This window comes from Falco punctatus, assembly GCF_963210335.1.
Source record: "Falco punctatus genome assembly, chromosome: 10".
Lineage (NCBI taxonomy): Eukaryota > Metazoa > Chordata > Aves > Falconiformes > Falconidae > Falco > Falco punctatus.
The window spans coordinates 19,370,677-19,383,395 of NC_137590.1; the positions used below are offsets into that span (position 1 = coordinate 19,370,677).

Genomic DNA, 12,719 nt, shown 5'->3' on the forward strand with positions numbered 1-12,719 from the left:
TGGCCTCTCCTTCTCTGAGGGGACAGCCCCCGCCCCGCCCCGGTTCCCTCCCCGCACCCATGGGCCCCTCCCGCGCTGCACCCAGGGGTGCCCGAGGTTGAGCACAGCCCTGTCCCCGCCCCGGGGGGCCCTAACAGGCATCACCCCCGTATCCCCCGGTAAAGGCCAGTTTCTGAAGGGCGGAGGAGGGCCGGACCTGCCGGCCAGTGCTCCGGACCTAGCCCAGGCCCAGCGGTGCCCCCGGTCAAAGGTCAGAGGTCACCGCCACCGGCAGGGTAGTGCAGGGCCAATGGCGGCGCGCGTATGAGGAGGCCCCGCCCCCGCGGCCAATCGATAGCGAGATGAGTCACCGCTCCGTTACGTGGCCCCGCCCAGCGAGCGCGCGCTGACGTCAGTGACTCGCGGCTCCTCTCGCCTCCGCTCATTGGCGCGCCGCGGAGACAGACGGGCGAAGCGACCAGTGAGAAGGTGGGGCTCTCGGCGTCTGGCGCAAGCGCACCAATAGCCAATAGAAGCGCAGGTACCGCCCCGCGCGGGCGGTGGCACCAATACGCCGGTAGGGGCGGTGCGCGCGGGGGCCGCCGCCGCCAATGGGGCGCGGCCGGGGGCGGGGCGGGTGACGGCTGAGCGGCGTGGGGCGGGGCGGCGGGGCGGCGGTGGCGGCGATGGCGGAGCTGCGCGCGGCGGCCGCGGGTCCCGGCCCGGCGACGCTGCCCGGCCCCATGGCAATGCCAGTGGGGCCTAGCACGGCCCCTGCCCTGCCCTCACCGGCGGCGGCGGGCGGCGGGGCGGGCCCGGGGGCGGGCCCGGCGGCAACAGCGGCGGCGGCAGGGGGCGGCGGCGGTGGCGGCGGTGGCGCCGGGGCGGGCGGCGCTGGGGCCGGTTCGGCCCGCGAGGGCTGGCTCTTCAAGTGGACCAACTACATCAAGGGCTACCAGCGCCGCTGGTTCGTGCTCAGCAACGGCCTCCTCAGCTATTACCGGTACGCACCGGGGGCCTGGCCCCGCCGCCCCCGGCCCGCCCCGCCGCCCCGCGCCTCCTCCTTCCCCCGTGACCTTGGGCCCGGCCCGCTGTCCCCGCCGCGGAGCCCCGGGGGCCGGTGGGGGGTGTCTGGGGGGTGGGGTGTCATCCCCCGCCCCGGGCCAATGCGGCCCCGGTGCCCCCCGGTGCGGGGCAGGGCTGTCACTCCCCTGCCCAGTGGAGCGGCCGCTGGACCTGCGACTGTTGCCGGGGCGTGCCCTGCCTGCCCTCCCCCTGTCCGCTGGGGCTCGGTGTGTCCCCCGAGCTGCCACCGGGGCCGCGCCACACCACACACCCCCCCGGCCCTGCTGCCGGTGGGAGCGGGGACTGGGCGGGCGGCGGCGTTACCGGAGCCCTCCCCGCTGTGCTACCCCGAGGGGACACCCGAGCCCGGCTGCGGGGGGGAGGGGGCTGGGCTTCCCCGGCCCCGCCGTTATTCATGGGGGAAGCGGAGCCAGCGAGTAGCTGCCAGCTCCGGTTACCGCCTGGGGGGGCGGGGCGCTGCCCCCGGCCCGTGCTCGGGGTGTCCCAGCAGCCGGCCCCCTCCGGCAGGCCCGGCCCCGGCCCGGTGGCGGTGACGTGGAAGGGGTGTGCCGAGCTGGCACGGCCTCGCTCTGCGGGGACTTCACTCTCTGCCGGGGCCGGGGCCTGGGGCAGTGTGGTGGCCCCCGAGCCCGCTCCTGGGGGTGGCGCTGAGCCCTCTGTCCCTGCCGAGGGCCTGCGGACCCCTCCCCGTTGCCCCCCGAAGTGGCATTGCCAGCCTTGGCCCCGTTCCGGCGCTGGCAAAACCACCGCGGGCTGGAGCCGGCACCTATTAATAGCCCTGCCTGCGGGGCGGGGAATGCCGGGCCCTCTCTGTGCCCCCCCCAGGGCTCGGCCCCCACCGGGGCCAGGCCATGGGGCGCTTCCTTCCTCCGGCCCCCTCAGCGTGCCCCCCTCCTGCCTCCCCACGCAGCTCCAAGGCGGAGATGCGGCACACCTGCCGCGGCACCATCAACCTGGCCACGGCCAACATCACCGTGGAGGACTCCTGCAACTTCATCATCTCCAATGGCGGGGCCCAGACCTACCACCTGAAGGCCAGCTCGGAGGTGGAGCGGCAGCGCTGGGTCACTGCGCTGGAGCTGGCCAAGGCCAAAGCTGTCAAGATGCTGGAGGAGTCAGGTATGGCCCGCGCTCCTTCGCAGCCCCCCCGTGAGCCGGCGTGTGTTCCCTCAGAGCCAAGCAGCACGTGTCAGCCCCCTGCGACACCCGTGTGGGTTCCCTCTGCAGCACACAGCCCTGTTCTCAAGCCCCCTCTGCCAGCTAGAAACACAGCCTGCTTTTCCCCGTCCCTCTCCTGTGCTCGTTGGAGCACTGTGTGGTGGCAGCGTCACAGCATGTGGCCTGGGGTGCTGGCAGCCACTCCCCAAGCAGGATTTGGAAGGGCTGGCTGTGTCCATCCACGTGTGAGCTCAGCAGTGCCGTCCTGCCAGCATGAAGCTGGCTTCCCTGCTGCCCCGCTCCAGCTTGAGGCGCCGCCAGCAGCCTGGCACATGCTTCCCTGCTAGTGGGACTGCTCGTGTGCCAGGAGAACGGCCATCTGCTCCGAGCTGCCACTCCCTGCCCCGGCATTGCTGTCCAGGATGCTGTGGTGGTGGCCAGGAGTGCCCCACGTGCGGCTCCCAGCCCTCAGGGAATGGGGGGACCTCCTTCTGTGCCTGTCCTGGCAGCCCTGCGGTCAGAGCCTGGTGTGGCTCAGCAGGCAGGTGCTCCTGTGATTCCCAGCACGTGGCTTCCCCATCTCCTGGGAGGAGAGAGGCCCCACAGGGCCATGCTAACATCCCTTTCTGCTGGCAGATGACTCCGGTGACGAGTCGGTGTCACAGACGGACAAGACGGAGCTGCAGAGTACACTGCGCACCCTGTCCAGCAAGGTGGAGGATCTGAGTACCTGCAACGACCTGATCGCCAAGCACGGCACGGCCCTGCAGCGCTCCCTTAGCGAGCTGGAGACCCTCCGGCTGCCAGCCGAGAGCACTGAGAAGATTAAGCAGGTGAACGAGCGAGCCACCCTCTTCCGCATCACCTCCAATGCCATGATCAACGTGAGTCCACACCCCACCCCGTGGTCCAGGGCAGGGGGGGTTCCATGGGGGGGTTGACCCCTGTACTCAGACCGTGCGCTGATGGGGCACCGTCTCCCCCCTAGGCCTGCCGGGATTTTTTGATGCTGGCCCAGACCCACAGCAAGAAGTGGCAGAAATCGCTGCAGCATGAACGGGACCAGCGTATCCGACTGGAGGAGACGCTGGAGCAGCTGGCCAAGCAGCACAACCACCTGGAGAGGGCCTTCCGTGGTGCCACCGTCCTGCCTGCTGGTGCATCTGGCACCGGTGGCTCTGCCAAAGGTACCACCCGGCTCCCGGGCGCCCCTGCGCCGTGTGCTGGGGGACCGGTTGAGGGGCAGTGAGCTGCAGCAGCATGGCATGGTGTGGGACAGGGATGGGGGAAGCTGGCAGCACTGTGCCCACAGAAACCCCCAGCTACTTCCAGGCTTTTTCCTGAGCCAGCTTCAGCTTCCTTCGTGTTGCTGACCCCAAGTGATAGGTCTGTCTGGTCTCTGCCACACAGCCGAGGTGCTGTGGCACCTACAGCTGGCAGCTTGCTGCCCTGCTGCACGTATAACCATCTCGCTGTGCCCCTGCTCCTCCTAAGCCTTGTCTGCCATCCCTCAGTGCAGTGGGGATGGCATGTGGCCCCTCGCCTGGCTGCTGGTGTCGGGGGACCCTCCAGGGGAAACTGGGAGGAACCTTGAACTCGCTGCTTCAGCTGCCCTGTCCCCTGCTCCCCAGATCCATGCTGTCCTGCGAAGGGAGACTTGAGTGATGAGGATGATGACAACGAGTTCTTTGATGCCCCAGAGATCATCACCATGCCGGAGAGCATGGGCCACAAGTGAGTGCTGGGGCGTGGAGCTGCCCTCCCGCTGCCTGCACCCTGCTCAGGACTGATTCTGCCCCTCTCCTCCCCGCCAGGCGCACCGGCAGCAACATCAGCGGCACCAGCAGTGACATCAGCCTGGACGAGCAGGTAGGATGGGGGCTTTCTGCCGGCGTTATGTGCTGGCTCTTGGAGGAACGTGGCTGGTAGGGGGAGTGGCTGCAAGGCAGGGCTGGGCTGGGGGCGCCCCAGTTCCCTCGGAGGGGTGGGGAGGTCACAGCGGTGTTGCAGGAGCCCTTGTCTCGCCCCCAGTACAAGCACCAGGTAGAGGACACCAAGAAGGAGAAGAGAACCCGCATCCCCTACAAACCCAACTACAGCCTCAACCTCTGGAGCATCATGAAAAACTGCATCGGGAAGGAGTTGTCCAAGATCCCTATGCCGGTGAGTGGTGATGCAGCTGGTGGTGCTGGCGGGTGGGCGCAGGGCACTCCAGGACCACTCCCTCTTACCTCTTGCTGCTTTCCAGGTGAACTTCAACGAGCCCTTGTCTATGCTCCAGCGCCTGACAGAGGATCTGGAGTACCACGAGCTGCTCGACCGGGCAGCCAAGTGTGAGAGCTCGCTGGAGCAACTGTGCTACGTGGCCGCCTTTACCGTCTCATCCTACTCCACCACCGTCTTCCGCACCAGCAAACCCTTCAACCCCCTCCTTGGGGAGACCTTTGAGCTGGATCGCCTGGAGGAGAATGGCTACCGCTCCCTCTGCGAGCAGGTACCACCAGCCCTGCTCCTCCGGGCCCACCGGTCTGCTGGGAGTGGCTGGCACTGAGCTGTCCCCTCTCCTGGCCAGGTGAGCCACCACCCGCCAGCTGCTGCCCACCATGCTGACTCCAAGCACGGTTGGACGCTTCGCCAGGAAATCAAAATCACCAGCAAGTTTCGGGGCAAATACCTCTCCATCATGCCTCTGGGTGAGCACTGCAGCCCTGGGCACACCTGCCGTGCCAGGAGACACTTGAGGAGGGAGTGTGTCTGGTTTGGGGACCACCGGAGTCTCCGTGGACCGGGCAGGCTCCCAGGGACCGTTCCCAACACAACCTTCCTCCGCAGGTACCATCCACTGCATCTTCCACTCTTCCGGCAACCACTACACATGGAAAAAAGTCACCACCACTGTGCACAACATCATCGTGGGCAAGCTCTGGATAGACCAGGTGGGATGAAACCCCAGCGATGGGGCTCCCTGGGACACGTTTGTGCCCAGAGGCGTGGATCCCCCGTGCCTTGGTTTCCCCTGTCAGTGGGGAAGGGGCTGGGGGCTGGCTCTGAGCATCCCCTCCCCTCCACAGTCGGGTGAAATAGAGATCGTCAATCACAAGACGGGTGACAAGTGCAACCTCAAGTTCGTTCCTTACAGCTACTTCTCACGGGATGTGGCGAGGAAGGTAGGGGCACGGGGAGGCGTGAGATGGGCTGGCATGCTTGTAACTCCCACATGGCTTGATTCAGGCTGTCCCCTGTCCCGGCAGGTCACTGGGGAGGTGACAGACCCCACGGGGAAGGTTCATTTTGTCCTGCTGGGCACCTGGGATGAGAAGATGGACTGCTACAAGGTGATGCTGGGTGCTGGGGAAAACGGAGCCGAGGGGCGGCAGAGGGCCCATGAAGCCGAGGACAGCCGGGTGCTGCTGTGGAAGAGGAACCCGCTCCCGTGAGTTAGGGACATGGGCTGAGGTGTCCCAAGAGCTGGAAGGCCAGCTCCAGCCCCCGGTAAGGGGCTGGGTGTGAAGCCCGCTGGCAGAGGGCTGAGGTCTCTCCCTTTCCCTGGTGTAGGAAGTACGCGGAGAACATGTACTACTTCTCGGAGCTGGCACTGACGCTTAATGCCCCCGAGAGCGGCACGGCACCCACCGACAGCCGCTGGCGCCCCGACCAGCGCCTGATGGAGAACGGCCGCTGGGACGAGGCCAACGCCGAGAAGCAGCGGCTGGAGGAGAAGCAGCGCATCTCCCGCAAGAGGCGTGAGGCCGAGGCTGCCAGGGCCACCGAGGATGGTAAGAAAGGGGCCAGTGGCCCCCACGCTGCTCCCTGCCTGGCCCCCCCCCGGCCCTCACCCCTCCCTCTGTCCCCCAGGCCCTCCCCACGACCCCTACAAGCCGCTGTGGTTTGAGCGCAAGAAGGACCCGGTCACCCAGGAGCTGGCACACGTCTACAAGGGTGGCTACTGGGAGAGCAAAGAGAAGCAGGACTGGAGCTTGTGCCCGGACATTTTCTGAGCCAGCGGGGAGGAGCGGCGGGGAGGGGGAGGCGAAGGCCAGCCGGCTGCCGGGGGCACTTGCCGCAGGCCCCCCACCGTCTGTCTGTCTGTCCGTCTGTCTTAACTGCCCGTCTGTCCCCATGCGTCGCCGGGAGCGCCGGCTGCGCTCGCCTGCCGGGGTTGCCTTAGCCGATCCAAACTGACCTTGATGCCGGGGCAGGGGGCGGGAGCCGGCATGGCCCCCCCAGTCCACTCCGGCTGGTGGGGGCGGGGGGGCAGGGTATCCCCTTCATCCCATACAGGCGCGCTTGGTCCTGGCCCCCTCCCCGGTGCAGTGGAGATGGTGCCCTGGGGTTGGGGGGAGCAGCCCCCCGGGGTGGGGGCACAGCTCTCCCAGGGGGGGCAGTCAGTGTGGCCCCCGGGGAGGGCAGGGGCCAGCTCTGCCCGGGCGGTGGGCACAGTGGGGCGAGCCCGAGGCTGGCCTTGGTCTCTTCCCCCCCCCCCCCCCCCCTTTTTTTTTTTCATTTCCCCTTATCCCCCACACCCCCAGGCATTTGGGTGCTCTCTGGGGGGTGGGAGGGCCACACTCCACCCCACAGCCTGTTCTATAGGTGTATATTATATATATGTAGAGAGCAACTGGGGTTCCCTTCCCCCCTGCCCGCAGCACCCCAGGGGAGCGGGCACCCAGCCACCCCCCCAGCCCCCCCTATCCGGGGGGTGCCCTATCCCCGGGGTGGTCCCCAGACATGGGGCTCCCCCGCAAGGTGCCTTCCCTGTAGGTTGTTTAGGGCAGGGGGGGTCCCCGGTTTTGGTGGAGCAGGGCAGGGGTGTCTCCCATCCCATCTCCAGGGCGCAGCAGGCCCCTGCACCTCCAGACACTACAGAGGCTGGGAGATGCGCTGTGGGGGGAGGCAGCGGGGGTCTGTGCACCCCCAAATCTGCAAAGTGGGGGCGTATGATGCCTTTTTTTTTTTTTTTTTTTTTCTTCTCTCTCTCCAGAAAAAAAACTAAATTAAAATCTGTGAATGCCCCAGCTTGGCTGTGCCTGCTCTGTGGGGGGGGTCGGGCTGGGTGCTGATCCCAGGGGCCCCCTTGTTGTGTGGGGGGAGTGGGAGCACTCCCCCCAGAGGTGTCGTACCCCCAAAAATGGGAGTAGGTAGCGCCCGAACAGGGACTTGAACCCTGGACCCTCAGATTAAAAGTCTGATGCTCTGCCGACTGAGCTACCCGGGCAGCTCCTGGTGTAGTATGGGGGCACTGGGGGGGGGCACATGTTCCCCACCCTTCCTCCTCCCTGTCTTCCCACTATGGGCTCCTTGACACGTGCCCCTCCTCGATGCCACCGTGGGCACCCAGTTGCGATGGAGGGCCACCATGCCCCCCCCAAGATCCCCGTGCCCCGCCCCCTCGCCCTTATCCCAGAGGTCCCCAAGTGTCACCCTGACACCCCCCCACCTGGGGAACACGGCTTCTTGTCCTCCTCGCCCACGTCCTGCTGCCCTGGGGTGCGTGCTGGGTGTAGGTGGTGGGACCCTCTGTGTCCCCCAAACTCCCCCGCCTGCCCCTCAGACCCCGGGGAGGCCCTGGGGCGCTTCCTTCCCCGCCGCGCCCCTCCCCCCCCCCCTCCAATAAAACGGAGCCAGGGGCTGCCAGGAGTGGGACTCAAATCCATGGGCACACTCACCCACGGGGCATTAACTGCAAGACGTGACCCCACATTTTTGGGGGCTTCACCCCCACCCCACCCGTGCTGCCTCACAGGGGTCTGTCGTGGGGGTCCCCGTGTCTTGTTGCCCCTCGCCCAGCAAAAGCAGCGACTCTGGTGGGACTCGAACCCACAACCTTTGAATGGCCGCCCCTGTTAGAAGTCCAACGCGCTCTCCCTTGCGCCACAGAGCCACCCCTGGCTCCCCCCGGGACCCCCCCACGGGCGGGGACACTCCATGGACAGGGACACCCTCCGTGTCCCCCCTCGGTACCTCCTCCGTCCCCCCGTGTATCCCCTCCGTATCCCCTCGTGTGCCCCCTCTGTCCCCTCCTGTTCCCCGTGTCCCCCCGTGTCCCCCCGTGCCCCGGGCTGGATGGGCGGCCGGGGGCGCCCCGTCGCCGGCTCCATGGTGTAGTGGTGATCACGTCTGCTTTACACGCAGAAGGTCCTGGGTTCGAGCCCCAGTGGAGCCATCGCCCCCAGACCCGTATTTTTTGGGGGCCCCTCGCCCTCCCACGACGCCACCCCACCGGGGGTGACCCTGTCCCCGGGCCTTGGGGATCCCTGGGGGCGCATCCACGGGGGGTGGGGTGTCCCCCCGTACCCCCCCGGTCTGCGTGGGCCCCCCGCGTGCTGATTGGCCAGCTGGCGCAGTAGGTGTGTGTTTATTGGCCAGCAGAGCGCTCTCTGCTGATTGGTTGATGCTGTGGCCTCTGTCACGCTGATTGGCCAGTTAGAGCAACACATCGCAGGGTGCTGGTGTCTTGGCCAGCGGTTTGGGATGCTGATTGGCCGGCTGGTTGCAGCGCGGCTGTTCATCCAGCCAACGGCGGAGCGCGGGTTAACACGAGCTGCCTGTACCCCGAGCCCTGCCTGTACCCCCCGAGCCCTGCCTGTACCCCCGGCCCTGCCTGTACCTCTCCGTCTCCAGGCGCTGCCCCGCCCCCCCTCCCCGGCTCACACACACACACACCCCGGGGTGGGCAGGGGCTGGGACGGTCCCACCCCACATCCTCTCCCAAAGACCAGCAGACACCTTCCTCCAGCTCTGATCAAGGGGGTTTATTGGGTCCCCTGCCCATCCCACCCTCCCCAGCACTGCTGCCACCCCTGGGTGCTGTTGGGCCTGGGGGGGGTGAGGGTCTTGTGTCTGCCCTGTTGCCCAGATGCAGGCGCAGCTCCAGCTGTTCACTCTGAAGCCTAATGCTGGCAGAGAGGTTGGGCTGGTGGGTGGGCAGGGAGCGCCTGACAGGGATGGGGGCTGGGGGGGGGGTGTCCCCCCTCCTGCCCTGAGGCTTCGTTACCGGGTTGACAGCATCATAACGAACTCTGTGGGGCGAGGGAGGAGGGTGTGAGGGGACCCAGAGCTCATCCCCCCACCGCAGCCCCCAGCCACCTGCCGTGGGGAAGGGGAGGCCCCTCACCGTCGAAGTCCACGTGCCCGTCCCCATTGAGGTCCACGTCCTGCAGAATTTCATCCACCTCCTGCGCCTTCAGCTGCTCCCCCAGCAGCGCTGCGATGGCCTCCCGCATCTCTGCGCTGCTGATCTCCCCGTCCCCGTTCACATCGAACTGTGGCACCCGCAGGGGGTGGTCACCCTCCTCACCGGCCCCATCATCCCCCTCCAGAGCCACAGTCACCCTCCCCTCCATGCCTGTGATCACCCCCATGGTCACCGTCAGCCATGATCTTCCCATGGTTGCTGTCCCCTCCATGCCTGCAGTCACCCCCATGGTCTCCATCACCCCATGGTCTTCCCGTGGTCACCGCAACCCCATGGTCATTATCACCCCGTGGTCATGGTCTCCCCATGGTCTTCCCATGGTTGCTCTCCCCTCCATGCCTGTGGTCACTGTACCCCCATGGTCACCATCCCCCATGGTCTTTCTCTGGTCACCCCCATGGTCACTGTCACCCCGTGGTCTTTCCAGGGTCACTGCCCCCTCCATGCCTGCAGTCACCTGCACGGCCGTGGTCCCCTGTGGCGGTGGCCATACCTCACGGAAGGCGATCTTGAGCTCCCTCACGCCCACCATGTGGGCTGTCTCCTCCCGCAACTTTGGCCCCATCATCTGCACAAAGTCCTCAAAGTCCACGCGGCCGCCCACTGCACACAGGACAGGGACAACTTCAGCGCCCCCCACCCCAGCCCCTGGCCCTCCGGACCCCTCCCCAGCCCCATGGCAGCCGGCCCCACGCTCACTCTTCATCTTGATGTGCTGGGAGATCTCGATGAGCTCCATCTCGGTGGGCATGTACCCCAGCATGCGCATGCAGGCGCCCAGGTCCTTGTAGCTGATGTACCCGTCCTGGTCTGTGTCGAACTCCTTGAAGGCGTCCAGCAGCTCTGCCCACACACGTGGGGACATGCGGGCACATGGATGCCATCAGGCGTGGGGGTCCCCAGGCACTGCGCCACCCTGGGGCATCTCCCTCCCTGGGTGCCATGCTGTGGTACATGGCTCTGTGGCACTGTGCCCTATGGCAGAGCCCTCTGGGACAGTGTCCCCAAGGCACTGCGCCCCACAGCAAAACTCTCCATGGCACGTGTCCTTGTGGCACTGCACCCCATGGCACATCCCTCCATGATGTGTCTCCTTGGCAGCTCACTCCATGACAATGTGTCCCCCTGGCACTGTGCCCAATGGCAGATCCCTCCATGCCACATGTGTCCCCATGGAAGATCCCTCCATGGCACATGTGTCCCCATGGCAGATCCCTCCATGGCACTGCGCCCCATGGCAGATCCCTCTGTGGCACATGTCCCCATGGCAGATCCCTCCATGGCACTGCACCCCATGGCAGATCCCTCTGTGGCACATGTCCCCATGACAGATCCTTCCATGTGTCCACTGAGGCACATGTGTCCCTATGGCAGATCCCTCCATGAGAACATGCCTCCCATGCCTATGGCCCACCCCAGCCCCCCAGCACCCCCGTTCCCCCCCGCTCACCGTCCAGCTCCTCCGGTGACAGCTCCCGCTCCTGGGCCGGGCACACAGGATGGGGACAGAATCAGACCTGGCTCAGCACCCCCCCACCCCCACCCCCAGCAAACCGCCGTGTCAGCTTTGTTAAGCGTGGGACAAAATTAACTCCAGCGGGAGGGATTAGAGGGATTGGAGGCAAAGCCTGCCCTGCCCCATGCCTCTGTCCCCTGCCCTGGCCCCCATGTTCCCTCTCCTGCCACCCAGCCTGGGGCCACCCCAGCCTGGGACCCCCAGGCTCCAGACAGGATTTGTCCAGCACCCATGGGTGCTGCGTGCTGCCGGAGGTGGGAGAGCAGCATGAGTCCCTTGCAGAGGTCTGGCAGCTCAGCTCCCCTGGCTCAGACTTTCACTCTGGGTGTCCCCTCCATCCCCAGGGTCCCAGAGTGTCCCTGTCCCCAGTGCCCCTGTATCCCCTCCATCCCCGGCGTCCCAGAGTGTCCCTGTCCCCCAGTGCCCCATGTCCCCTCCATCCCCAGGGTCCCAGAGTGTCTCTGTCCCCAATGCCCCTGTATCCCCTCCATCCCCAGGGTCCCACATCCCTGTCCCCCAGTGCCCCATAACCCCTCCATCCTCAGGATTCCAGAGTGTCCCTGTCCCCAGTGCCCCCATGTCCCCTCCATCCCCCAGGGTCCCAGAGCATCCCTACCCCTGACCCAAATGCCCCATGTCCCCTCCATCCCAGGGTCCCAGAGTGTCCTTGTCCCCATCCACGCTGCCCCTGTGTCCCCTCCATCCCCAGGGTCCCAGAGCCCCATGTCCCCTCCATCCCCAGGTTCCCAGAGCATCCCTGTCCCCATCCACACCACCCCCATGTCCCCTCTATCCCCAGTGTCCTGGAGCATCCCCAACCTTGTCCCTGTGCCTTCATGTCCCCTCCATCCCCAGGGTCCCAGAGCATTCCTGTCCCCACTGCCCCGGTGCCCCCTCCATCGCCAGCGCCCCCCGCCCCCTGCCCTGCTCTGCTGCCCCCACCTTGCCGAAGACGGTGTTGAGGAAGGGCGAGTAGGTCTTGTTGGCGGCAGCGTGGGGGTCCCCGGGGCCCTTCTTGCTGTTCTTCTGCCCGTGGCCACCATGCCGGGACTCAGAGCCAGGGCTCTTGGTGCCTGGGGGGCCGCCATTCTCAGGGGGTTTGGGGTTTTTCTCACTTGCCTGCCCCCCTTTCCCCTTGTCCGGGGCCTCTGTGTCCTTGGGGGTCCCCTTGTCCCCCCGGGTGCGTGGCATGGGGCCGGGGCCGGGGCCGGGTGGGCTGGCGGGCGGGTAGGCAGGGAGCGGGACCCTGCGCTGGCCAAGCCTTAAGAAGGAGGCAGGGAAATCCTCTTACGCCCCGACGTGCCCCCCACGCCCCCCCCCCCCCCCCCGTGGGCTCCCTGGACACGGGCAGTGCAAAGCCAATTAGCAGTGATTAGCGGCAGGAAACGGCACCTGGCCACTGACACCCTCTTGCAGGGACAGAGCCACGAGGTCACGGCACCGCCAGCGCCGGCCGAGGGTCCCTCCGCTGGCACTGACCCATGTCCCCACCCCGTGGCCACCACCATGTCCCCAGCACCAGCCCACATCCCCAGTGCTCTCACCCTACGGCAACCACCAGTGTCCCCAGTGCTGGCACACTGTGGCCACCACCCATGTCCACAGCACCAACCCATATCCCCAGTGCTCTCATCCCGTGGCCACCACCAGTGTCCCCAGCACCAGCACATCCCCAGTGCTCTCACCCCACACCGACTACCAGTGTCCCCAGTGCCAACCCACGTCCCCAGCGCTCTCACCCATGGCCACCTCCCATCCCCCCAGCACTCAGGAGGGACGTGACAG

The 12,719-nt window shown here is 66.8% G+C and overlaps 2 protein-coding genes across 3 annotated transcripts; one reads left to right on the forward strand and one right to left on the reverse strand.

The window, feature by feature from the left end:
• The first annotated feature begins 570 nt into the window (after window positions 1–570).
• OSBP (oxysterol binding protein) lies at window positions 571–7,328 on the forward strand. Its single transcript, XM_080403839.1, has 14 exons — window positions 571–982; window positions 1,976–2,184; window positions 2,860–3,107; window positions 3,212–3,410; window positions 3,855–3,957; window positions 4,038–4,092; window positions 4,255–4,386; window positions 4,472–4,717; window positions 4,796–4,916; window positions 5,056–5,159; window positions 5,295–5,390; window positions 5,475–5,656; window positions 5,779–5,999; window positions 6,079–7,328. Exons 1-14 carry the CDS (start codon window positions 666–668, stop codon window positions 6,219–6,221), a joined length of 2,376 nt encoding a protein of 791 aa, XP_080259965.1. The 5' UTR covers window positions 571–665; the 3' UTR covers window positions 6,222–7,328.
• A 1,626-nt stretch (window positions 7,329–8,954) lies between these two features.
• Window positions 8,955–12,705, reverse strand: CABP4 (calcium binding protein 4). Of its 2 annotated transcripts, none has more exons than XM_080404265.1 (7): window positions 12,479–12,546; window positions 11,877–12,195; window positions 10,869–10,899; window positions 10,118–10,261; window positions 9,912–10,021; window positions 9,338–9,485; window positions 8,955–9,242 (listed from the first exon to the last, which is right to left on the reverse strand). In XM_080404265.1, the coding sequence occupies exons 1-7, from the start codon at window positions 12,529–12,531 to the stop codon at window positions 9,214–9,216; spliced, it is 834 nt and encodes a 277-aa protein (XP_080260391.1). In that variant the 5' UTR covers window positions 12,532–12,546; the 3' UTR covers window positions 8,955–9,213. The 2 variants fall into 2 exon arrangements, with proteins under 2 accessions (XP_080260391.1, XP_080260392.1); XM_080404266.1 differs by lacking the exon at window positions 12,479–12,546 and adding an exon at window positions 12,674–12,705 and having other exon boundaries at window positions 8,956–9,242.
• Between the last annotated feature and the right edge of the window lie 14 nt (window positions 12,706–12,719).